The sequence below is a fragment of the Egretta garzetta genome, unplaced genomic scaffold (genome assembly GCF_000687185.1).
Source record: "Egretta garzetta isolate BGI_Z169 unplaced genomic scaffold, ASM68718v1 scaffold371, whole genome shotgun sequence".
Classification (NCBI taxonomy): Eukaryota; Metazoa; Chordata; class Aves; order Pelecaniformes; family Ardeidae; genus Egretta; species Egretta garzetta.
In genome coordinates, this window is record NW_009258616.1 from 1,599,442 (window position 1) to 1,624,415 (window position 24,974).

Below are 24,974 nucleotides of genomic sequence, written 5' to 3' on the forward strand. Positions count from 1 at the left end.
CCCCTTGTTATTACCATGCAAGCAATTGTTGTGGTAACATTAGAAATGATACATAATGAAGAAAAGATCTGTGCAAGGCCTTCAACCATTTAAGATCCCCTCCCACAGAGATAAATATTACATCTTACAGCTGGATTACTGCCCCAGGCAGAAAGTTGAGCAGTTACAGAAAGGATTAAATTTAAACAGTAGAGCTGCTAAGGAAGACTTGTACATCACGAAATAAGACAAAACATGAAGAGTGAGAGTTAGATTTAATGATTAATTAAATTATTACTGAACCCAGCTCTTACACCTCTTCTCTTTCTCATAATTAAGGAAAACATTGGGTAATCCATAGTATATTTAAACAAAAATGTGTGCATTGCACAAGGATAAAAGCAACACTGAAATCGCAAAGATTTTCATTTCATGTGAGAAATTAAAATGATGCATTAGTGGAAAAGTGTAAATGGGAGTATTTTAGTAGTCAAAATAAATATTTAATAAAAACCACACACCCATGACAAAGTATCAAAACAACAGAACTTAGTATTTGGAAGGATACTGTCTACATTTCCTTGTGTTAAACATCGCTAAATCCAGTGGCTTAATTATTATCACACTGTCTTCAGCAATCATTGCTTATATTAGTGTTGTAAAAAGTCATGAGACTAGAAATACTGTTCCAATGACAGAAGTAGTAAAGCCATAGTAAAGCTTGCTATAAACAAGGAAGAATTTACTACACCAAGGAGTCAATCCACTGCAATCGACAGAAAGTCAACGGACTACTGCATAGCATACTGGTTACTGTATCCAAAAGTGCATTTATCAGCATTCAGTGAACTGGGGAAAAAGTGAGAAACCCATCCTTTTTTATGTAATTTTTAAAAATAACCAGATGATTGACAGTTGAAGAAAAACCACATATTTCCTTTAAGAGTAAAAGCATAGTCAAAAGACCTTAAGAGCACCATAGGATTTCTACCAGGTAAAACAGTAAAAACCATTAGCACTGTAAGTAAAGAACAATTAAAGGGTTATTATATCATTCCATATTTAGGACACAACTGAGAATTTTAGAGTGTTGTTGCATCCTCCTATACTACAACCAGTGGCATTTTGATGACTTTCTGTTAACTTCTGGAAACAAATAATGCAAAGAAAAATTCTTTTTCATGTATAGCAGAGGTCTAGAAAGATTTAAACTGATGATGTGTAAACTGGAATGCAGATAATGTTAATACAAACAGTTTTATATGGAGGAAAGCAGCAGCGTCTGGCTTATCCTATTAATTCTCCATTCAGTTCTTTCACCGATTTTTGAAAGTAGCGTTACTGAATATCCCTGACTACCAATGATTTTTGAGTGCTGTTTTCTCACTATTAGGATTCTGCATTTAAAATTATTCTCAAACCCTTTATCCTTCGATTCCCACCCATCCCCTACATCATATTTAAAAGTTGCATTGTACTGCCTTTTGTGGCTTTCTAAGCAATATGCAGTCAACATCATTTCTACTTCCAAAGCACTGAGACCACTTTCCAGTTGGATCATGTATTCAACAATAATTAAAAATAGTATTCTCCCCTTATTCTATTGTGACATGATAAAGACTATTCACCATTTAATATACGTTCAATCTCTTCTAGTCTTTTCAAAGCAGCAACTCTCTTTTTCTCAATGTCTTTGATTTCTTTTGTAGATTTTTTGGGATTCTCTTTGTCCATAGTGTTTTTCTCTGTTCGTTTCTTATTTTCTGAGTGCTCCTTATTTTTATCAACTGTTGTTTGGGTGGCTTTCTGCTCATTTTTTACTTCCTTCAAATTCTGAAATGAAGTTTTTTTTTTTCTTCTGCAGCTGCAGTCCCATCTGCTGGAAGTGATGACTGTTCCGTAGCCCTGAGTGATGCAATTTTACTTCTAACTATGCTTAGATGACGCTGAATGTACTCTTCATGAGGTGCCAGTGCTAGCGTTTCAACCAAACATTTTTCTGCTTTTATTAAGTCTCGTTCTTCGAAGTAAACCACACAAAGATTATGTTTTCCTTGTACATTGCTGGGATCCAGTTCCAAAATTTTTTCAAAACACATTTTTGCTCCAAGGATATCCTTCTTCTGGTTCATAAGGATGTCTCCTTTTAGAATCAGACCTTTGGTATGATCAGGGTAGTATCTCAGTAGGTCTTCCAGCACAGGCAAAGCCATCAATTCTTTTCCTGTCTGAGAATAAAGCAGTGCCAAATTGAACAAAGCACTTCGGAAGTTTGGCTGTAACTTTATGGCTTTCTTCATCCATGCCTCTGCTTCCATATCTTTTTTGTCATCCATTGCCAGCATACCCAAATTGAAGTAACCGTTTGCATCCTGTGGTTCTTCTTTCACATAATGTAACAGTCTTTGTCTAGCTTCAGGTCTAAGCCGAGCATCACCTAAATGACAGAAAACGAATTAAATTCCAAATTTATTCTGCAGGATTTTTAAACCAGGCCTGTAAAACGCTAACTTTTATACAAATTAAAAGGTAACATCTTTAACACAACTGTTTAAAGGCAAAGGGTTTAAAACGTTACTGTTTATTGTTGCCAGGTAACAGCAGAAGTAAATGACATCTACCTTCTTTACAGAATGAAACTACTTACAGTTGTCTTTTGGTCAAAGTCAGCATCATTACTCTGTTATCTGTTGAGTTATATTTAGGTTTGGCGTAACACACAAAAGGTGTCTCTACAAGTTTAAGACAAGTTATTTTCATGTGTGGTTGAGCAACCGGAATGCAGAGAAGATGTCAGTTCTGACAAACCAGCTCTTACAGAGACAAACTTGGAGTGGAAGATCGCATTTTGTTAAAGATAGACTGAAAGAATTTAAAACCAGAGATCTCATGGGGTGACTTCAGAAGCAGCCAGGCTAAAATATCTTCTAACACCAAAACAGTAAAATCTCTAACTCCCATATTTTAATTTGCATCAAAGTTTGAAAAAAAATATAGTAAAATTATCGTATCTGACAATATCATGATTAGCTAGACTCATCTGTAGTCTGTGCTATTTTTCTGAATACACCAGTGAACATATTTTAGTAAGGAATCCCAGGCACAGACTTACTGAAAGACAGGGAGCAGAGACCTGATTTTAACCACATTCTTTCACCTCCTGAAACAGTGCTGCACTTTCCAGTATGAACTGAATACTAGATAGTAATGCTTCTGCTTGTTTGAAGCCCCTTGTGCTTCTACAGACAAGAAACAAGGCACTTCTTGTACTACCTAATTTACTGTGTGAGAAGAGATGGAGAATAATCCATTTGCATCAGCTCAAATCAACTCTGTGTCATCTTTCTTAGGGGTAGTTGACCATCCCAACAAAAGGGAAACAAACCTTACTAGTCACTTGCCGAATACTCTTTGCAACAGCCTGAATTCACCAAGGGCTTATATTTACCCATATAGCTATAAGCTGTACATATGAAAAAAATAAACTCATGAAAATCTGGCTTAATTCATAGTAATTAGCAGTATTACAGAGAAACCCAAGAAAACATTCACATTTCCCAGGGCTAGATTTAAAGCCCACAGATGTCATGTGGTTTTTTTAGTAAGTGAAGAGTGAAATCAATCAACAGAAATGCAAAACATGGATATTACACATATTTTACAAAATACTATTTTTTTAAGATTATATAGGCACAATTTTGAAGCTGTTTGTGTAACACTTCTTTGTAAGATGTTCTCTTGTAAAATAGCACTTGTGTTAAAGATGCTGATCAGCTAAGGTATATGTACACTTTGCACAAATTCCATACACTACTGATAAATTACAAAGCTGAGTATTACAATAAACAGTTTCCTCTTTGATGATGCTACGAACTTCTGTTTCCCAAAAATAAAACATTCATTAAAAAAAAGTAAATAGTATGGCTCCTATAAATGCAAGTATACAATTTTTATATAAGGGACTAGTAACATACCAGATTCCTGCATTAGCAGTGCTGAGTTGAATAATGCCAGTTTATGTGTTGGGTTGAGTTCTAGCGCTCGGTTGAAATTCTTCAGGGCTTCTGTTGGATCTTTCAGTTCAATGTAAACAATTGCCAAGTTGTACCACAGGTCTGCATTGGTTCTGTCTAGTTCTAGAGCTCTAAGATAAGCTTCCTTAGCTTTCAGAGGTTTGTTCATTTTTAAAAGTAATTCTCCCCTGTTGAAGAATAAGATTTAATGTTCAACTTTTATTCATACTAATATGAAAATAATTATTAGGTTTTTTAGAAGTCCACCTTCCTATAGAGAATAGCTGTGAGATAACAGTGTTTTTTCTTTTTTGTTTGTTTTAAACACAAAACAATATGGGACCTTCTTTACATACCATTCCCAAAGCTTTCAGCTCTCGAAAGTCTGTATACAACAAACACATGTTTTGTAGGACAAAAACCTAAAAAGAAGTGATCAAGGGTTCCTGATACTGGCTCTGTAATTAAACTGCAACAGCTATAGTTTAGGCATCTTCGCACCTCCCTAAGTCCCAATGGGAATGATAACTAACAAAACAGTGAACAGAAGCCTCAATATCCACAGCCACATTACTTTTACGGATTTAGCTGCCATTTATGTGCTTTTTAGTTAAGTCTTGCATTTTCTGGTCCACCTTTATCATAGAAGGATAAAGAAAGCTCCATGATTCAGACTAACCAAAAGCTTTTTAGTTCAAAACTAAAGTAGGAGATTAGAAATTTGAGTCTGAGATTCATAAAGGAATCTAATGGAAGCATCTTGCTATACAACGCTTCAACATACAGCCTGCTCAGAACCACGCCACTTGAAGTAGGAATTTAAAAGAACAGGGCTTGTAATGAGTAATTGATTATTGCCCCAAATCTTCATCTTCTCTGTTCATAGCACTGCAAATACATACACATTTATTAAGAATATGTATCTCTCAAATTAGAAAAGATACCTGCTGATGTAAGCCTGCTTGAAATCTGGCCTCATACTAATTGCTTGTCGATATAATTGATCCGCTTCTTCAAGGCGAGATTCATTTGCTCGAATTAAGTTTGCAAGATTGATATAAACATTCAGATGGTTAGGAGCAACTCTTGCTGCATACTTTTTACCTGGAATAATCTGTCAAAAAAGAATACCAAACACAGATGAGCAAAAAAATGAAAGACAATCAGTATAGATGATCTCTTCACTCTGCCACATTTGTTTTAGGCTATCACTAGACATTAGTTTACACACTCTTAATGATTACAGATAGCAATACTTCTTTCCCAGAAAATAATATCAAAATATAAACAGAATATTTTTTCTTCTTAATTCTATGAAGATATAGATGATTTTAATATCATACTTAAGATATCAGTTACTTGAGCTCTGCTACTACATAATTGGGCTCATACAGATAGCCATTAGAAACCAACCAGACATTGCAAAATTTTCCCCATTCAAAGAGTATTTCCTATAGCCAAAACTGATATTCTATCAGACACTTTCATTTCTTTTTTTAACCCTCCAGCCTAAGATAAGTGTAAATAAGATTTTACCAGCCACTTATATAGCAGATGAAAGATTAAAATGCTATACATTGCAACTGTTGTACTGTTTATAATTTATCTGTCTAGAATCTTCATACTGTTTCACAATACAAACTTTTTAATACCATACTTCTACTCAAGGGACTGCTGATTTTTGTTGTCAGTCTTGTTTTACCCACAGCTTTAGTTACCTTCATATCTTCTCCAAAATATTCCTCTTTTTCTCCTAAACAGCTAGAATAAGTAGTATTTGCTAGGTATAAATATAACTTAACAAATGGTAAAGGTAACAAAGCACATGTTTTTAAAATATGTTCAGGCAAAGATTTTTTTGTTGCTGGTGCAGCTACCTTCTCCCACCTCTAATGCTGCATTTAAGCCTTCTCTTGAGGGCTCAAACTCAGTCACCATCAATGTATTAGCTGTAAGTGAAAATAAACTCACTGTGACTAGAAACTGTAGGTACATTTTTTAACTGCTGCTTTCTTTTACATTTTCAATTTCACCAAAAATACCCCACAGGGGTATAAAAAGTAACTTAAAATAGTTTTAACAAAGAAGTTCCAAGTTAGCAATTTGTTAACAGCCATAACTGCATACAACGTACTCTTTTAATAGATACGTTTTAAAAAACATCCTAACAACTTTGAAGTATACAGCAACACAGAGCTTCAGGAAAAAATACAAAAACCAGATGATGAATATAGGTCTCAAAGAGTTCCCTACCGTGGTGGAAGATAGAATAAAGTTACTAATTACCTGTGGCATCAATGATTTAGCAATCATATACGATTCTTCAGCTTCTTTAGTTTTGTTTAAGTTCTTGTAAGTTCTTCCTACATTCATATGGGCACCAATATCATCTTAACAAAGAAAAGAACAAAATTTCAGTCATGAAAACAAATACCTTTTACTTCAGAGTAATGTGAAGTACAGATACTGCACAAAGAACAACAAAAAGCAGTTCAATCTTAATTATGAAGCTAATAATTTAACCATGAACCAAAGACAGATTATGAAGTTATTTGGGAAATGGTAAAAAACTTGAGGTCATACTTCCACATATCTATCTTTAATCTCTTGCTATAGTAAAGGTACATAAATTGAACATAATTTATTAGGCTTCTAAAAGGAAAGGTTGTCCAGCACTACCTAGAACTTCTTTTGCAACAATATGTAAAATAGAGTAAATGTGCACTTTGATGCTGTCTAGATTTTTTTTAATTGTTTTATACACCTCCTTAGTTTTAAACAAGAAAAATAACAATTATATTTCATAAGAAATTACATTTTAAGTTAATTCAGAAAGAATGTAATGCAAATAATAGTTTTAAATAGAAAGTCTTTGCATGTTTTTATAGACAGAAACTTTCCTGGAGAACTTTTTTATTTCCAAAAACTATGGATCAATTAACGTAGTATATGGCATTGTTTGATATTTAGTTGCCGAAAAACAGATCATTGAGAAGATTCTGTTAAGTAAGCTAAGCATACTGAAATACTAGGAGTGTGGAGACACCATTCAATGGCAATTAGTCAAAGCTTTTACCTGGTTGCACTTGCGTGGCTTGTATGAAGAATTGCAGAGCTCGTTCAAAATTCTTTTCATTTTCTAATGCATGCCCCACATTGTTCCACAGTTTTGCATTGTTCTTATTTACCTAAAAACAGGAAAAAAGACAGCAACGTGTAAGGCATTAAGCTGAAATTACGTAACAACTGATTTTCTTTTAACTATGTCTTAAAGATGTAAATAAGCACAGCAAATGACAGATTTCATCAAGCTGCTATATGTAAAGAATAACAAAACACTGCATACAGAATCATAGAATGCTTTGGGTTGGAAGGGACCTTTAGAGGTCATCTAGTCCAACCCCCTGCAGTGAGCAGGGACATCTTCAGCCAGATCAGGTTGCTCAGAGCCCCGTCCAATCTGACCTTGAATGTTTCCAGGAATGAATGATTACATTGAACTTGTTACTCAACATCCATTTTAGTTATTTGCCCCTAGAAATAGCAAATGTTTAGAATTCAGTATAATTGTTACAGGATGTCGTACAAACTATCCCATCATGCCATATGCACATTGAAGAAATTATTCAATGCATCAAACTTCTTGTAGATTTTTGTACTGAAACATATTGTGCTTTCATCCAGATAAGAGAATACATTCAACTACTTTAACACAAGAAAAAATTATCATCTATTTCTTGCACGCGAATTCCCATGCGTGCATCACACTGCTTTTAAAGCATTCCCAAAAGCAAATAGATGTAAATATTGTCAATGTAGAAATAAAAGTGGCAAAACAAGCATAATTTCTCTCAATTTTTATCATGCTCTACAGCAGCTTTTTGAGAAGAACAGCAATGCAAACTTTCCATTAGCCTTTTCAAATAGGATACAATACCTTTAAAGCTGACATAAACAATGTGTACTCTGACTCCCAATCCCAGTTTCTGTGCAATGTTTTTAAGGCATGAGTGAATAGTACCGCAGCCAAACAAACCCAAGAAATTTTTCTTAGCACACTATTAAATAAAACAAACAAAGTTTTGTTACAAGCGCACAAACAATTTTAATTTATACTAGAATAAGTATCTCATATGCTAGGAGGCAAATAAACTGAGGACCATATTTATGAATGCTAAATTCCAATTTATTTGCCTCATCACCAGATGGCATGCTGCAAAATCTGAAAGGAAATAAAGGCCAATTTCAAGTTAATTTTGTTATTTACCTGATTTTTGTTATCACTATATAATTCACTTAATAAGAACAAATGTAATCCACATAATATAAACAAAAAAACCGAAAGAAAATTATACTTCTGTTAGAGCTTATCTGTAATTTAAGGCAATGAACATGATGTCAAACAGTGAGTTTCTTCAAAACATTGTACAAAATGTTAAAAAAAAAATATGAAAAAAAGCAACTAAAATATCAACCCATCCTTTTGTTTCATGTAAGATAATTCCACACAAATTCTTTACTGCACACATCACCGATCTTTCCCATTTTGTAGAACATGTGTTAATAGAGAGGGCTGCTGTGGAGACTCCTCAGTCTTCCATAAGCAAATAAAATCTTATTGCTACCGTAATATCTACACAGAAGTAAGGTTTAGTGTCATTGCAGCGATTTTATTTTTAAATCTGCAAACTGGGGTGGAAGTCACTCTCTGCAACAAGCTTGTCAGGAACAATCTTCTAGATTTCATTCAGTTTATTTTTCTGGAGTTGAAACATGACTGACTTTAACCACAACAAATATAAAACATACGTTTTAACATGCTGGTCATCTGGTCTCTGAACTCTAATTTAATTATGAAACATGTTGAACACCCAGTAGCCTTCCTACAATTATGAATATAATTTTGTTTTTAAAAACTTCATTCTTGAGCAGACATACGGCTGTTCACCATTGCCAGCTATTTCTTATGCTTGACTTATGCAACAGATGTTCACACTGCTATGTACTTCACATGGGTTTGCTAAAAACTGAAAGGGTTTTTTTCCCCTCCATTTTTAAGATATACAAAATCCTGTGCAGACTTAAGACTACTGTGTTTGGCTTTAAAAAAAATGATAGAGTAGAACAGCAGAATTGAGAGAAATTCTAAAACATTAGCAAAGCACCAGTGAGAACTGGCATATACAGTAATCTATATCCCCAACAACCTTCTGAGAAAGTTTTTTCTTTCCACATAGTTCTAAAGCAAGGAACCTTCTCTCTCTCATAACACTTTTTAGAGTGCTGATTCCCAGTATTTTTCTAGTAAATGACGCTGCTGCCTAATTCTTTTCCCCAGCCATCCTCTCCTGGGTCCTTGCTTTTTTCACATCACTTCCATTTTTACTGCCTTGTAGTGGGATTTCTGACAATACTTTCTCCTCACTCCCACGAGGTACCACTGATTTCTCATTGTCAAGTGCTGTCAGCTTTGGCAGCACCAGTTACAGCACCAGCTATACTGCAAGGCCTCACCTCTAATGACAGCAGACAACATAGACAAGGAATTACTGCCTTTCTGTTTGTCTTAACTAGCATTAGGATGCCATTGGAGTAACAACGGTAAAGCATCCAGGTCAGAGGAAGGTATGTGCAGATCAACATACAAGATAGCAGAAAAAAAAGAGGTGCGTGCAAAACATGCTTTTAGAGCAGAATTTCCTAAGCAGAAATTGTTAACAAAAAAATTCTTTAGTTTAAACAAATACTGAATGGCTCTGATGTCCATTCCTAGCACAGCACGTCTGAAAATTTAGCCAGTAAAAGATATTTTAATATGCTGTGGACTAATATACATGCATTATATAAACTTCAGTCAGTAATCACCTTCGAATAAAATACAAATCAAATCTGGGCAAGAAATTTTTTTGCCTAATTCTTAAAAATGTCTGAGATTTAAACAGAAAACTTTTGAAAGAGATGGGTTATACTACTAGGCTTATAGGCAAAGTCCATTTTGTAGCAATGTGTAATGTAAGTTACATCACATTCTAAAAGGGTTTGGTGCAGTCTGAGGCTTTTTTATATATATATATGTATGCTTATATATATAAAAAATAAATTAAAAAAAATTATGTGTATACATGTGTGTGTGTGTGTATATATACATATATTTTAAATAAATGTTATAATACCCTCAGAATAATCCACCGGTCTCCTAAGAACTTCTTTGTTGTCATTTGTTCACATGACTGCCAAATGGTTTCTTGGTCATTACTCTGTGTTCATTAAGAACTTGAAACCGAACACGAGCTATAATGTAATAAATTCATACTGGTAAAAGCTCTACTGAGAAAGCTTGCATTTATAAATATGGTTATCATTTATGAAATGAAGAGAGAGGAGTTAAACCAGTCATAGGTAACACTATCTTACCTTTTATTTGATAATTTCTTCCATCCATGTGCTACTAAAATGCAGAATCCCATGCTAGGAACATACAACACTCGTTCTGCTACCACGAATCCAACAGGAAAAAAGAGATTTGATGCAGGAATGAATGGTAGCACTATTAAGCAGAGTGCCTTAGAAAAGAAATGCAAATGAATTAGTAATCAAGATTAGGCAGTGACAAACTATACCCAAGAAACAATTACAAAGCAATTAAAATAAAAAAAATTCCCATCCATACATAGTAGATTTTTTGCGTTTTGTTTTTTTTCTTTTAAACATTAACAGCCATTTTACACTAATACCACTCTGAACATGGCAAGTTTTAACCTGCAAATGACACTATTCCTTACCTAAGAGCCTACCAGTGTATTTGCTTTTCTATACCACAGAAAAGAGCAGCTGTATGACAAAACACGAGGATCAAAGGATCAAATTCAAAACAATGTTTTAATAAGAGTTCCACATATAAAAAAATGACAGTCTGAGAACCTTGGACATTATCTTCTATAACAATTAAAAATTTATACCAGCTTATGGGATGCATAAAATAGTTATTTTTACAATATAATAAAGACAATTTTTAGTTTCTGTAAAAAATGTGAAGAAATAACATAAATATCAGAATCAACCACGGAATAAACATAAGGGCACCCTGAAATATCTAAAATTACAATGAACTTCAGAAATGCATAATTGCAGCTCTTAGGTTGGTGACAGGCATCTTAACAAAAGGTGTGTTTATTAGAAGACAGAGAAATCCATCTGCTGCAAAGAAGTGGACATGACCATTTGCTTTAAGTCCTGGGTGTTTGCTAAATAGCAGCTTTACAATCTCTGGTACCAGAAAGGAATCAAATATTTATTTCATAATATCTGGCCTACAGGTTACAAAACCCAAAATCCCTTACAGAAATGGAACGTTTCTTTGAATAAAGAAAATAAGAGAAATTTTCTAGAACTTTTCAATACAACTGGCTGTCACCTTCTGTCTAGATTTAAGCATAACTTCACCTGCCTTTTCCATGCTAAAATAGTTAACACATTCAGTTTGAAAGTCAGTCTTTGTATAGGATTTCCCATATAAAAATGCAACATTGATTTAAAACTTTAAGTAAGGTTTAGCTCATATTTCAAGGGGCCAAGAATATGCCCACGGATCATTAACACAGCTCAGCTGATCCACAGCAATTCAATAAGCTACATGAAAATAAATATGTATTTGAGCCTTGAAATCACAAGCATGATATAAAGAATATGTTGATTACTTGGGGACAAAATTTAATTTAATGCCATTTCACATTTCACTCCCTTTCTCCTTTACATTTTTATAGTACATGCTCCTTATAAAGCACCTACCAATCTGTAAAAGTCTCAACACAGAACTCTGTTATCGCTTTTTGCAATCCACTTTGAAATGCAAGATTCATCACGCTATCCACAACCCAGACCTCTGTATTAGTTTTTAATTTAGTTATAGCAAATGCCTGCACACTTTTGGCAGTGGATTTATGGGAAGTGAGGGTATCATTCTGTATTTCATTCTGGTTTGAGCAGGCAAAAGCATTTGTGAGTACAAAAGCAAATGCACGAAAGCACATTTGAAGTGTGCTTTAGCAAACAATGTGCTGTTTTGCAAATGTTTTACTGCAATGTGAATAAACTGTATTTATACATTTAAAATGTATATATGGCTTGTACATAGGCTAAAATGAATCAACTTATGAAATCTTCTGATAAACTGAAGTCACCTCTTATAATCTTAAAAATTATTGTTTTACATCATTGCTCAAAAAATGCAGGTTTTTTTGTTTTGTCTTTTAAATATAGTAAGGACATTGGTCCCACAGCCCCATGAGGTCAACGTATGTGTAGTGAAAACCAATTCTTTCCAATGGGTTTGAGTGGAAAGGATTCTGCAGTTGAAATAGACGACGCTTGGTCTCAACGAGTGCTTACGATCTAGGCATCTAATAAAAAGGTTTTTGCATGTTCTGGTCTATGCAACTCCTCTGATGACAAATGTTACACAATGTTTTGCCAAACTTCACTTTTTCCTCTCCTTAGCATACCATCTTTCAAACACAATTTCTTGGGCAAGAAACTCAAAGCCCTAGTGCAGATGAATTAATTTTTAATAAAAATTATTGCATTCTCATTTCCTAAGCAATTAGCTTCCAGGCACTTAGATATTACACCTGAAAGAAATCAGCATCATACTGAAGATTATATACAGAACATAGGTATATATTAAAGGAAAATAACTTTCATTAAACAAGGATTATACGGCATTAAGCGACATTGAGGCTCGCATGCTGGAGTGAATGGTCTCAGAAGACCCTTCCTATAAAACACTTGGAATAATGAAAACAAATATAAAAAACCCATCCTCAAACAAAAACTAACTCACCTAAACCAACATATGCTGCCAATTCCATTAACCCTCTCCTCTTCTAAGCTTTACTGGGTAGGGAATAAACAGAAAGGTAGGGAAATAAAGAGCCTTAAGGTTTAAGAGCTGTCCTACAAAAAACCATGAACCACTTCCCCCATACATTTCTACTGCTATTAGGGCACTGGAGAAAAATTGTTTCAGCTTATGTAAGAAGGAAGATTAAACTACTCCGTTATATTTTGTTAAGTGCTGTAAAACTGTAATTTTTTTTTCTGTGTATGTCACCTTGCACATTTATTATATCGATAAACTATCTAAGTTTCTTTTCTTCATATGCAGTTTCCAAAATTAGGAGAAAGGCTTCATCAGCAATACTACAGATCCCTTTCACAATTTTCTACTGAAACAAATTGCCTCGCTCCAGTGACAAGACAAGAAAAAACATATGAGTCAGAGCTACAATGTTAGGTCTCTTTGAAGTGAATCAAAGTTTGTCAGCTACTTAGCAAAGAAATCCTCAGTCTTAAATTGTGCATAAATATTCCCACTCATCTGAAACTTCAAATATGTAACTCAGCCAACAAAAAACTACGTAATTTCTGAAGCAGACTAAGATCTATGCATGCAGGTTTGTCGTACACATAATAGCACTACTGATTTAATAAAAAGCATGGTACCATGTAATCATTAATCCTGTGAAAATTTGCAGTGGAAGCAATCAAAAAGATGACTGGGTTTGGATGAAAAAATACCACCTCATTTGCTCTTTCCACTTCCTCCAAAATATTCTTTCCTGTTAATCCATTTCATTTTTAAGGCCATATAATACGAAAAACCAGGAACTGATCTTACAGGATGACAAAAGCAGGTTTTCCTTAGAATATGGGAAAGACTACAGAAGAATGTCTTTGTTAAAAAACAACAAAAGAGGAAAACTTATATTCCTAAATGCCTAAATATGTCCTTTTCTTTTATACCTATGAGAGAAAAAATCAAGTCACTTGCTAAATACGCAGCATGACTACTGACATTTAAATAAGGTAGGCAGTTTGTAGGATGGAAATGCATTCCAATCCTTAAAACATATTAAAGTTCTACTGAAATCATCCCTTTGCTAGTTGAGTTCTGAATACCTGAGAAAGGCCGCAATACAGTTTGCAAACACATAACAAGGGGCATATTTATTCTCATCTCTTGTCTATTCTCCTCCATCTCATCCCTGACAGTCACACACTCAACTGCAATTTAACAGTTTTGTTGCTACAATGATTTTCCTCTTTTCTTATGTGTTCATTCTAGCCCAAAGGAGATGCATGTAATATCTCCAGGTCACAGCAGATTAGACATGTGACCAAACAACCCGAGCCACTTACACTCTTAAAAAAAAAAAAAAGGACAAAAACAATGCATCATTCATACCATCAATACAGTCTTGGAGGAATCCCCAGGATATCGGAGACTGAAGACAATCAAAGATCCCAGAAAGCAAAAGAAGGTGAGGGTGGCAACATTTCTAACATCTAACAAAGACTCCACGAGAGGAATAGTTCCCATTGTCCAGTCACAGCATAATTCTGAGGGGTTGAGAAGAAGCCAAGCATTTACAGGCAGGAGGTAGTTGAAAGTTAGCTGTCTTGCTGGGGATGGACTAACAGCAGCTGGGTTATCAAACCTAAAGCAAAAGAAAGGAGAAAAAATAAGCTTTTCATATGGTCTCGATCCACTTTGTGCTCAGAAACCAGCAGACTTTAGATTCATAGCTGGAACTACAAATTACGGACATGTACAATATCGTAATCTTCCTGCATTTTTCAGGTGTGTAACTTGGGAACCATGCACAATGACTCATCTTAGCATGGGACAGAGCCTCCTCCAAGTTTAAGAAACTGGTTTGGGATATATTCAACATGAAGTTTGAAGAAACAGAATGATTTATGCCTAAAGTTGGGTTCGGTGGTCCTTGTTCATGTTTTTAATAGTTTGCCTCATTTTTCAGTGAAAATAACAGATTCTTGTATTTCTACATTGCTTTTCAGTTCTAACATTATTCATATACACTTATCCTCACACACTGTATCTGAAGTCAACCATGCTTTCTGCATAGTACACACCTAAAACCAAAAAAAATATTTTGTATGTAGAAGAGGAAACACTTATTAAGAGGTTTGGAGTATTCAGCCAAAGTTCAAAGACTTTAGTAATAAAACATTTAACTTCTGAATTACTAAGATGAACTAACAACCATTAAGTTTTTAAAAATTAATGACTGCTTGGATACCTCAATATTTTGGACATTCTTGTCAACAAATACTGAAATATACCATTTATCAATTTCACAAAAAATGTGATATTGTACAGTCATTGCTTACCAATATTAAAATAAGATAATAAACACTTAAGCTGATGTATTTTTGGCCATTTTGTTCAGACCTCATTAAGCCACATCTTAAATCAGTGTCTGTAAATAAGAGACACTTCACTATTACCTTGTAAACACTGGAAGTTGAGACTGGATAACCTGGACCCTGACAACTACAAGCAGCAGTGTACTGAACATTAGGACTATGAGCTTCAACAGTGTTTGGAGCATTGAGAAAGGAATACTGCCCTTCCCTCGAAGGATCTGTACAGCTGTGTCCAACAACACTGGCAAGGTGTACTGCAAAGCAAAAAAAGTGTTTATAAGCAGACAGTGTACTCATTAATCCCTTAGATAAAAACGACCTAATATTTTTTGTTCTTGCTCTTCTCTAAATGCCTGCTCCAAATCATTACTTAACCAGCTTATCACACCTTTCATGACAACCTCCAAAAAGAAGTCCAACATTCTAATAAAAATAACTCTGCTCAAGTATTCTTGCTAACACTACCATAGCTGAACTTGTATGCCTGTAGTTCTGTATTTTGCACTGTCAGATTAGAAATTTTCAAATTGCACACTGTTTGACTATTAAGAAGCCACTAATTATTTCACTGCAGGAACATCTTGTTTCTCTAAACGGAAGAAAAGTTACTCTTAACTTAAAGACTTATCCATGCTTAAGATGAAATCTATCAGATTAGAAATTAAACTTAAAGGTATTCTTAGAACAACAAATTTTGTAAAAATATTACCGATTCAAATAAGACTACTCCAAAACATCTGGTTATGCATTAGAACGTGATGAAATGCGTTTGTATGTAGTATGTTCTCTATTTTTACTACAGGAATTATTCTTTACTACTGGATTATATTTATATAATTCTAAAATCTACAATTTATAAAATTTATAAAATTAATATTTACTACAGGAAATAATCCCCCATCTTTATGCACCTCAGACTTTAATCAAGACTGTTACGTGCTAGTCTTTACAAACCTTGTTTAACTAAAACCCTAGGTTTCAATTAAGACATGTGAATTCTTCATTGAGTGTATTTGGTAACATCTCTGTATGGCATGCAGAGGACAACTTAGAAGTCACTGGATCCCCTCACCATGAACCGTGTATGTTAAACATTAGCTGAGTAAAAAAAAAAGTCTGAAAAATATAACAGAACTATAGAGTTATCCTGAACTAATGAAAATCAGTCCAGAAATATGACACTTCAGAGTACTTAACGTCTCACTACAGAATTCCTGAGAAAAAACCCAATTTATTTTTCAACAGCTTACCCCTTGAGCAATAAATACTTCATACACACAGCATATCCCCACCACCGTTATTCCTTGTTCTTTACACAGTGTTGCAACAGCTACTAGAAACACAGTCACTGCAATTGGAGTCCACACTGCAAATAAAGACATTATTGAAAACGTTCCATCTTGCAACAAAACCAAACATTTAATAAAGTAAATTAACTTAAAAAGTGAAGACTTTGGCTCTTCATGTTTGAACACGCTATGTTCTATAAATTTATTCAGTATGCCACTTGTTATTAAAGGGAAGATTACAGGTTTTACTCTACAGAAAATAACACATATGTATCAGTGTTAAACCTGCCTCCCTTAAATCGAAACAACCAAATGAAAGGCAAAAGGCTAATCTATGACAGGAAAACAGAAAGCCCCAATCTTCCATAACTCACCAAAATACTTTTTCAAATGGAATGTTTTATAGGGAGATTTTCACAAGGTCAATTTGACTTTGGAAGAGGCAAGCTTCCTACATCTCCACTGAAACTTTGCAGCTTACTTGTGACCCTCTGAGGCATCTCAGCATACTTCCACTTACTTGCATTAACAGAAGTCAGTGCAAGACTCCCCTACTCTAGGTGTGACAAAACAACTGAAAAAGTGTTCAATTTATAACGGAAAGTATTATTACATGGGTATCTTGGGGCTGAAGAGCTTTTACACATACTTGCTAAATAACCAATACATCCATATTACCATTTTAAGAGCTCTATATCAGTGATACAGAAATTATGTATATATTTGTCAATCACTTACCTATGGCATTGTCTGGCCCTTTAGATTTTGTATATGACAAAAAAGCAGCTAGAAAAAAGATAGATGATAAAAGCTCTGCTCTGCCCACAACTCCAGTTACCTGAAAAGAAAAAAAAAAAGGTTATTCTTCTAGTGACTATTCCAGTACTATAACACTGCATGACTGATATACTATCAGTATATGCATAAACAAGATCTGTAAACCAAGCAAAAAAGGCTAAGAAGAGTAAGGCTGCTTTTGGTTCAATCAGTACCAAATTTAAAACAGGGTGACACAGGTGGCTGGTGTGCCCATAAGTATCAGAATTAACAAGACAACTGAGAAATGCTGTATTTTCCGTTATCTTTAGTAACACCAGCCACAACTAGCATTTGAGGCAGACTTTGCGCACGGTAACAACTGCTTTCTTCATAATACTTGAAGAAATTAGCTTTCATCAATAGGAGCTTTAAGTGACGCCTGACAAGAACCGTTGCACATACACATCCTGCATACAGTGGCATATAGAAAGTGTGATTGTTATTTTTTGTTCACAGCTTTTCAGACTGACTGAACAGATCTGAATCTGAAAGAAGCATTCCCTTGACTGATGCTATGGCAGCTCTTAGGTGAGCAGTCAAGAGTTTACAAATAAATTGATGGCAAGCTCTGTGCAATGGAATTAAAGAATGACTCGAGCTTTACTACAGGCCTGGCAATTTTCTGAATGATAATTTGGTTGACAATATTAAAATTGCAGGCAGTGCCCACTTTAGTAATGAGACAGAGAGAAGTGGATTTTATGAAAATTTGGAGAAGTGCTAAAATCCATAGGGCAGAAGGTTGTTTCAAGATCCCCAATGAAATACAGATTTTCCATTTCAGGAGCTGTTTTCAAAAAATGCTAAGGCGCAACCAACAACCACAGATGGAAGACAGGTCACTATGTTAATGGTTACTGCAGTAGCCACTGTGCTGAACTAGGTACCACGTAGGACTGCCTTTCTTCCTCTTTTGTCCTCTTGTGTAAGGCGGCTTCTGCCAACAGAAGAGAAATTCTATTTCTGGATACAAAAGTGACTTATGAGAGAAAATTCCAGCATTTTCAAGGGTAGTTGACATCCCGTAGCTGTAAAGGTGGTCAACATGCCTCTGGCCAGAAAAGTAGCAAAGTAGCTACAAGAACTGAACTGGAATTCTAAAGACAAGGACAAATGAAACTGTGATGCTGTTACTCAACCCATTTCCTGAAAAATTCTTCCTCAGAAAATGATATATTACAACTGCAAGAGCTCGCTCCTCTCTGAAGTCAAGCAGAAAATTATTTCTATTTATCCTGCTCTGCTAACTTCTCCAGGAAAAAAGCCATTTATCATAAGATAGGTAAAGGTTTGAAGTGCTTATGTATTGCACCTGCTGTTTCAAACTCTGTGCAGGGGAGTAATAAGTAGGAGACTAGTTTGAAGGAATTCAAGTAAGATACAGTTCAGTTATAAAAGATACAAAAGGTACCATCAAATGATATAAAAACTGGGAATGAGAGCCATTTTGGAGTTTTCACTAAAGTCTGAATAAGTTTGCTGGCACACAAATCCCCAGTTCTAGAATACAGTTCGTTACTATCTCCTCTTTTCCATGTACGTAAACTTCCAGTTGTTTTGTCTTTTATACATGCACACAGGTCTCAACGGCCAACTCTAAGAATCCTTTCTTAGTTGCACGTTAGGCAGAATTTTCAATGCAAACACTTGGAAGGATAAAATGCACTATTTCTCAAAAGCAGAAAACTTAAGTTGAAAAAGACAGTGGGAGGATGAAGAAAACTCCTTAACCGATTCTTCACTGAGTACCCACGTACAACAGCAGGGGAACTCAATCACAATTGCACTTAAATCTCAGAGTCTCTGAAGTGTTTTAAATACAGCACTAAGTTCTACCAATCACATAGTCTTAAAGTGCCCTCGTGTGGCTAGTATCAGGGATTACACACTTATTACTGAACTGCTTCATAACTGTACTTCATAACTTTGTAATACATTGCCTTACACAATAAGCTTCCATTACACAATGCTTTTTACAATTTGTACCATAATTTTTGCTAACTCTGTTGTGTAGTACTAAAAGCAATTGTGTTTCTGTTATCTCATATGGAATCTGACAGTTCAAGCATGGTAAGGATCATTGTACTTGGAATGAAAGTGATAAAATTACACAGGATGATCTAAGTCATGAATCACTAATGTAAGTCACTAGCAACTTGCTAATGCTACTCTAAAGATACTATCACATTTACTAAAAAAAGCCAAACTTTGAAATTTAAAGCACGTTCTTTTCAAAGAAACAGAAAACCACATGAAATTAACAAATTATTTTTTAACCTATATTTTACCCAAGATTTTTAAGGGTTTGTGCTTAAAGAAAGCACAAAAGCAAGCAAAAATTTTTAGGTGTTTAATTTTTGCATTTTTAAACATGCCACTAACAGCTTCTAGCAAGGACATATTAGTAGCTCAAATAGCAGCCAATTATAAACCCCATGAACTTAATTCCTATAAAGATTTGCTCAAAATACAAAGATACAGGCTACTGAATTGCTACTGCCAGGAATTTGTGTCCTTAGAGAAAAAGCAAGACAGATGCGAACTCTTTACCCAAACAAATCAGGACCAAAAAATACAACGTAACATAAAGGCAAACCCTTCTCATTTTCTTAATATGAAAAGATATCCCTCCTCCCCCCTGAAAAAAACACATTAAAAAAACCCCCAAACAAACAAAAATAAAAGTGGGATAACACCTCCAAAGAAGAAAAAGTTCTAAACATTTTCAGTTTTCTGAAAATTGGCTATTACTATAAGAAAAAAAAGAGACTGAGAATGGGAACTGAACAGGACTGAATGGGTGCAGAAATAACAGTAGAGAATTCCACAGATCTGCTTTATCAGTGTTTCTGATGGGGGGGGGGAAAAAATAATCTCTAATGAATGGCAATCACAAGACTGCACAACACCGCAAGCCTGGTTGACAATTAAAAAGTATATAATCAGACAGCTTGTATAAATAATGCTTTTCATAGCAGTGAAAAACTCCTTCAGAATCAAAGGAAAGGTAAATATGGGAGGGGAGAAATGCAGTTCCCCTTTCTTATGTTAGTTATGTTAAAAAATGGAATGTTCAAACAAAATGGCCCTAAGCTGTACATAGCATAGCAACTATAATCCTAGAAAAAGCCCTGCTGAGATAGATATATTGACATAAAAGAAAGTGGCCAGAACAGACTTGGTGATTATCTAGAGGGGAGTGCTTAGAAAGTCTGGAAATGAATTAAGAGGTATTCATAGTATTTGCAAAGCATGATACTGGATGAATCAACACAGAACACAAATACCTATGCAAGCAAAAGTAGTCATCATTATAAAAGCTAATGTGCATAGCAGAGACCTAAGTTATTAAATAACTAAATTAATGTTTCTTTAATTATTTTTCAGTAGCTGCATGGAATACCAAACAACTCCAAGCATTACAATTTGTCACCTCCACCACTCATTGCAAAGGGCAGAAGTAGGTACTAGTGAAATCACACACCTGTTCAAGTTACAATATATAAACAAATACAAAAGCTGTGAAATTTAAGGCTAATGAACACAGCTCAAACAAATTAAGCACATCACAGCTATACCTACCGCTTCAGTATGTATTGGGTGCACTGCGAAGAGCAAGGACGCAACTACGCTGCTCCTGTTGTCCAGAAAAAGCTTACAGACCTTGAGGAATACTACACAAACCACCACATGAAAGACGAGATTTAGGAAGTGGTAAGAAACTGCATTTAACTCGCTGAACAAGTAGTTTAAGCGAAATGTAAGAACCGTAAGGGGACGATAAGATTTATGACTCCTCTCCTAAAAGAAAATAAATAAATCAGTCAATACCAACTTATAAAGGGACTTTTTGTCCAAAATATCTTTCTAAAAAATCTATGTATACGTGATTCTCCCCTCTTCTCAAGCACCTACCTTCAAAAATAAAGACCTGAAAATTGGTAATACTAAAAAAAAAAAAAAATTAAAAAAAATCTAGTGAATTGAATTAATTGAAAGCTCAATTTAAAATTAAAATGTTAAACAGAGGAGTTAATGATGTTTTTCTTACTTCCACATAGTTTTAATGTATTATTCAAGTATTTTGATTACTCTACCATTTCACATTTTAGATCAGTATTTAATAAAATAAAAATTTGGTGTGCTCAGCTAAATGTAATATCTACCTGTTTTCAATATGTCTACCAGTCAATATGTCTACATTGCCACTTACTCCACCCATAAACCCTTTTAAAAACTACACTTAACACCATCTTCCTGCTCCAAAATGCATTTGTCAACCCACAGTCTGTTGATATTTTACTGCATACGTCCTTAAAATGAAAATCTCAGGAAAAAATGGGGGCCAGGGAACCAAATTGCACATAGAGATTGACAAAAACATAAGATAGAAAAAATATTTTAAAAGCCGTAAGCAATCAAATGAATGACTTCATTTAGTTAAAATTAACCTGAATTTCAGTTTGTTTTAAGTGCAAAATCAACACTGAATAAGATTACTTTCTCCCACTCCACATGGTTAGGGTTTTTTCCGAGTAAAAACATGCTGAAAAATACTACTTGAAGTTTTACTGGGAGTTTAGGAACCACTTAGTCTCCATGACTACAGGACTAGATAGCATCTCAAAAAGAGTCTGGAAGTTTTCATTACAGGGTTATTATGAAAATTATGTATCAAAGTCTATTTGTAGAGCTAGCAATTAGTATCTCACAAGGAATAAACCCTGTATGTTATAGACATAAGAAAAGAGAATATTACAAGGTGGAATGCCTTGATAGGCAAAAAGCCTATGACTGTCAAGAGACTTTTTTATGCATTTGCTTAGCAATGGCACCATATATAACTTTCTAAACTATACATAAATCTTTTAGCATTGCCATTTAATGATGTTTATCAACAACTTTAATGCCAGTGAAGCTTTTCAGATAAAAACATAGCCACTCTACATGGGCTATGAACCAGAAACTCTGAATTCACATAAACATACTGACTCAAATTTAATGGATTCAATACCCATTCTCTAACTCCTAGCTTTGTTGTTTAAGAGTGTTATCTTTCCTTCCAGACTGCAATTAGAGATAAATAACCTCGTACGTCAATGTCTAGCTTTTCAGGAGGGGAAGGAAAATGCTCAGTTGTCCGATTTCAATATTGGAATTAGGTAACACACAGCATCTTGAAGCATGATATGACTTCATTTTCTTACAAGTTCTTTTATTGAATAAAGGGAAAGAATATAAGCAGCACCTGCTCCTGATCTTATAGTACAAAACACTAGCACCACCAAATTGCATCAGAAACAAACTATACTGTTAAAACCACATTAGGGGAAAAAGTGTGAAAACTCTCTGCAAGGTTTTTTTCCATTTCCTAAGTACCTCAAAGTGTTTCACAAACAGTTTACCTCAGACATTGGAGTGCCCCAGAAGTCATTTTGAAACAGATTTTTTAATGGAGTAGAAGGATGCAAATCTTTATTGTCCAAAATTGCTGAAACATCATCAAAAACAAAGCCACAAAAGAGACTGTTCCAGTAGCAGGCTGCCACCACACCAACTATCAGTGCTGCTTCCTTCAGGCTTACATCAGCCATCTTCTCTAAGAGTTTTCATGGACAAATTCTGAAATACATGGACAGAAATTTGAGTAGCTTTACTCATTAAAAACTGAACTTGACAAATAAAGTCAAATTAAGACATGCAATGTTTTAGAAGTTAATGACACTACATATCTAAAAATCAGCAAGGTAGAAAGCTTTCCTTGAGTCTCATCTACCTTACACAATTTAGTGTTTAAAAAGAAATACTCTCATTAAAGTCTCATCCCTAAAAAGCCCTCACACAAGCTGGATACACTGCTACATTTCACGTTTTACTAAGAAAAAGAAGGTTGATGATAAATTGTGATGCAGTTTTTAGCAAGCAGCTATGCAGTTCAAGTCAATGCTGCAAACTGGAGAACTATGAAAATTAAGTTCTCTAGAATCCCAAGTAATCTAACATACTGACACAGAATACTAAGTTATCAAAAAGGCAGACCAGTGTGTTATTAATGTTTTTTAGGTTTAAGGGTGTTTCTCAAAATATTTCAAAAGCAATTAAAAAACCAAATTTCAAACATTCTGAAGAACAAATAGGAAACTTGAAGAACTTCATAAATATCGGTATTTGAGAACAGGTAAAGAAGGACATTAATAATAAGTGAAACTTACCATTGAAGCTCACACTTTGCTCATTTGCATTCTTCATAGAAGCTCATGAAAAGGTAATTTTTTTCTCAACTTTGCACATTGCTCCAATGTCACTGAATGTTCATGAAAGCCCTGTCTAAAGAAAAATAGCATGCAAAAAAGACACTACAAATGAACTTTATCTTACATTATTTTCTCTCATCTTGCATAAACTTCCTAAGCCATACAGATTATTAAACAGCAGTTTTATGATTATTTGCAAAATAATATATGGGTGACCTGATCAAAATTTGAACTCCCTGTGTACTGGGTTATTTGAAAAAACTGTTCTGCCTTGGAAGAGTAAGAGGGTAGCTACAGGTCAAAGGCATTCTCTTTGACCACGGGTTGACACAGCATGGATTACTGCCAATTTTTGGGACCAAAGATATTGAAAAGCTACAGACAGTTGAACACTGACTTAGTTTTGAATAAAAGGAGAGATGAATGAACAAAAATACATAGCATTTTCCCCAAAACTAGAGAGGGATAACATCTGTAAGGACACAGAACAGCTAATATTAGCCAGATAATGTGGATCCATAAATATGTGAAAACACCAGCCTTACGTCTATCAGGGTTCACACATGAAAGCTGATGAGTGATTTGGAACCTATAGTCTGGTTTATTGTCCTAAGCCCTGACATGCTGGAGGTTTTTTTTTGCTTTGGTTTGTTGTCTTTTTTAAAATTGTGTTCAAGTTTAAGTATACTTTCCTCTAAAACAGGCCACAGAAATCTCATCCAGATATCTCAGTTGTGGTTTGTAGCCTGGGCCTGACAGCACGACTATCACGTATCACAATTAGTGGTAAAGAAGCAGTGGTACAGGCAGAAATACATGCACAACAAGATGCAAGTGGAGTTAAACTGAAAAACAGGACAAGGATAATTTAAAAGGAATCAAAACAATCCATTTGGTGTTACTCACATAATGACAGTGAAGGGGTTTATCTTCTTTTGTAGTACTTGGAGCACTGGCTATTGGTGTTACTTCAACCAAGAAAGAGACTCTTTTCAAAATTGCCACCACCTTTGTAATTAAAAAAAAAAAGGAAATAAAACCCCTCAATGTTAAATATTAAAGGATGCTGCTACATCCTTTTCCCAGGCTGGATCAAAGTACTCTAAAACACTAAGCCAAGATTAAGTCTGAACGTATTTATGGTCTTCTTGGCAGCCAGAGAAATCTTATTAAAAAAAGAAAACAAAGCATACTGCAGGAATACATGAAAAGACAGCCCACTTTTGAACTCTGATTCAACAAAGTTTTTTGGTCCTGTGGCACATACACACACACAGAATGTGGAGGAGGTGAAACTGGTGTTTCTCACCCTGCTAGAAACAGAGATTGAAATTCCGTGTTTGCAACAGCTTCTGAACAGTGCACTTCCTATTTCTTGAAGTTTACTAGTT

The 24,974-nt window shown here is 34.8% G+C and overlaps 1 protein-coding gene across 1 annotated transcript; it reads right to left on the bottom strand.

Moving 5' to 3' along the window:
* TMTC3 (transmembrane O-mannosyltransferase targeting cadherins 3) lies at window positions 1–24,591 on the bottom strand. The gene is given in 16 exon segments (XM_009648067.2): window positions 1–1,833; window positions 1,836–2,416; window positions 3,954–4,180; window positions 4,937–5,106; window positions 6,279–6,382; window positions 7,069–7,180; window positions 7,930–8,050; window positions 10,407–10,555; window positions 14,236–14,488; window positions 15,303–15,475; window positions 16,472–16,587; window positions 17,249–17,348; window positions 20,912–21,130; window positions 22,735–22,951; window positions 23,542–23,656; window positions 24,490–24,591. Coding segments are annotated over 14 exon segments (2,748 nt in total). The 5' UTR covers window positions 22,924–22,951; window positions 23,542–23,656; window positions 24,490–24,591; the 3' UTR covers window positions 1–1,599.
* Between the last annotated feature and the right edge of the window lie 383 nt (window positions 24,592–24,974).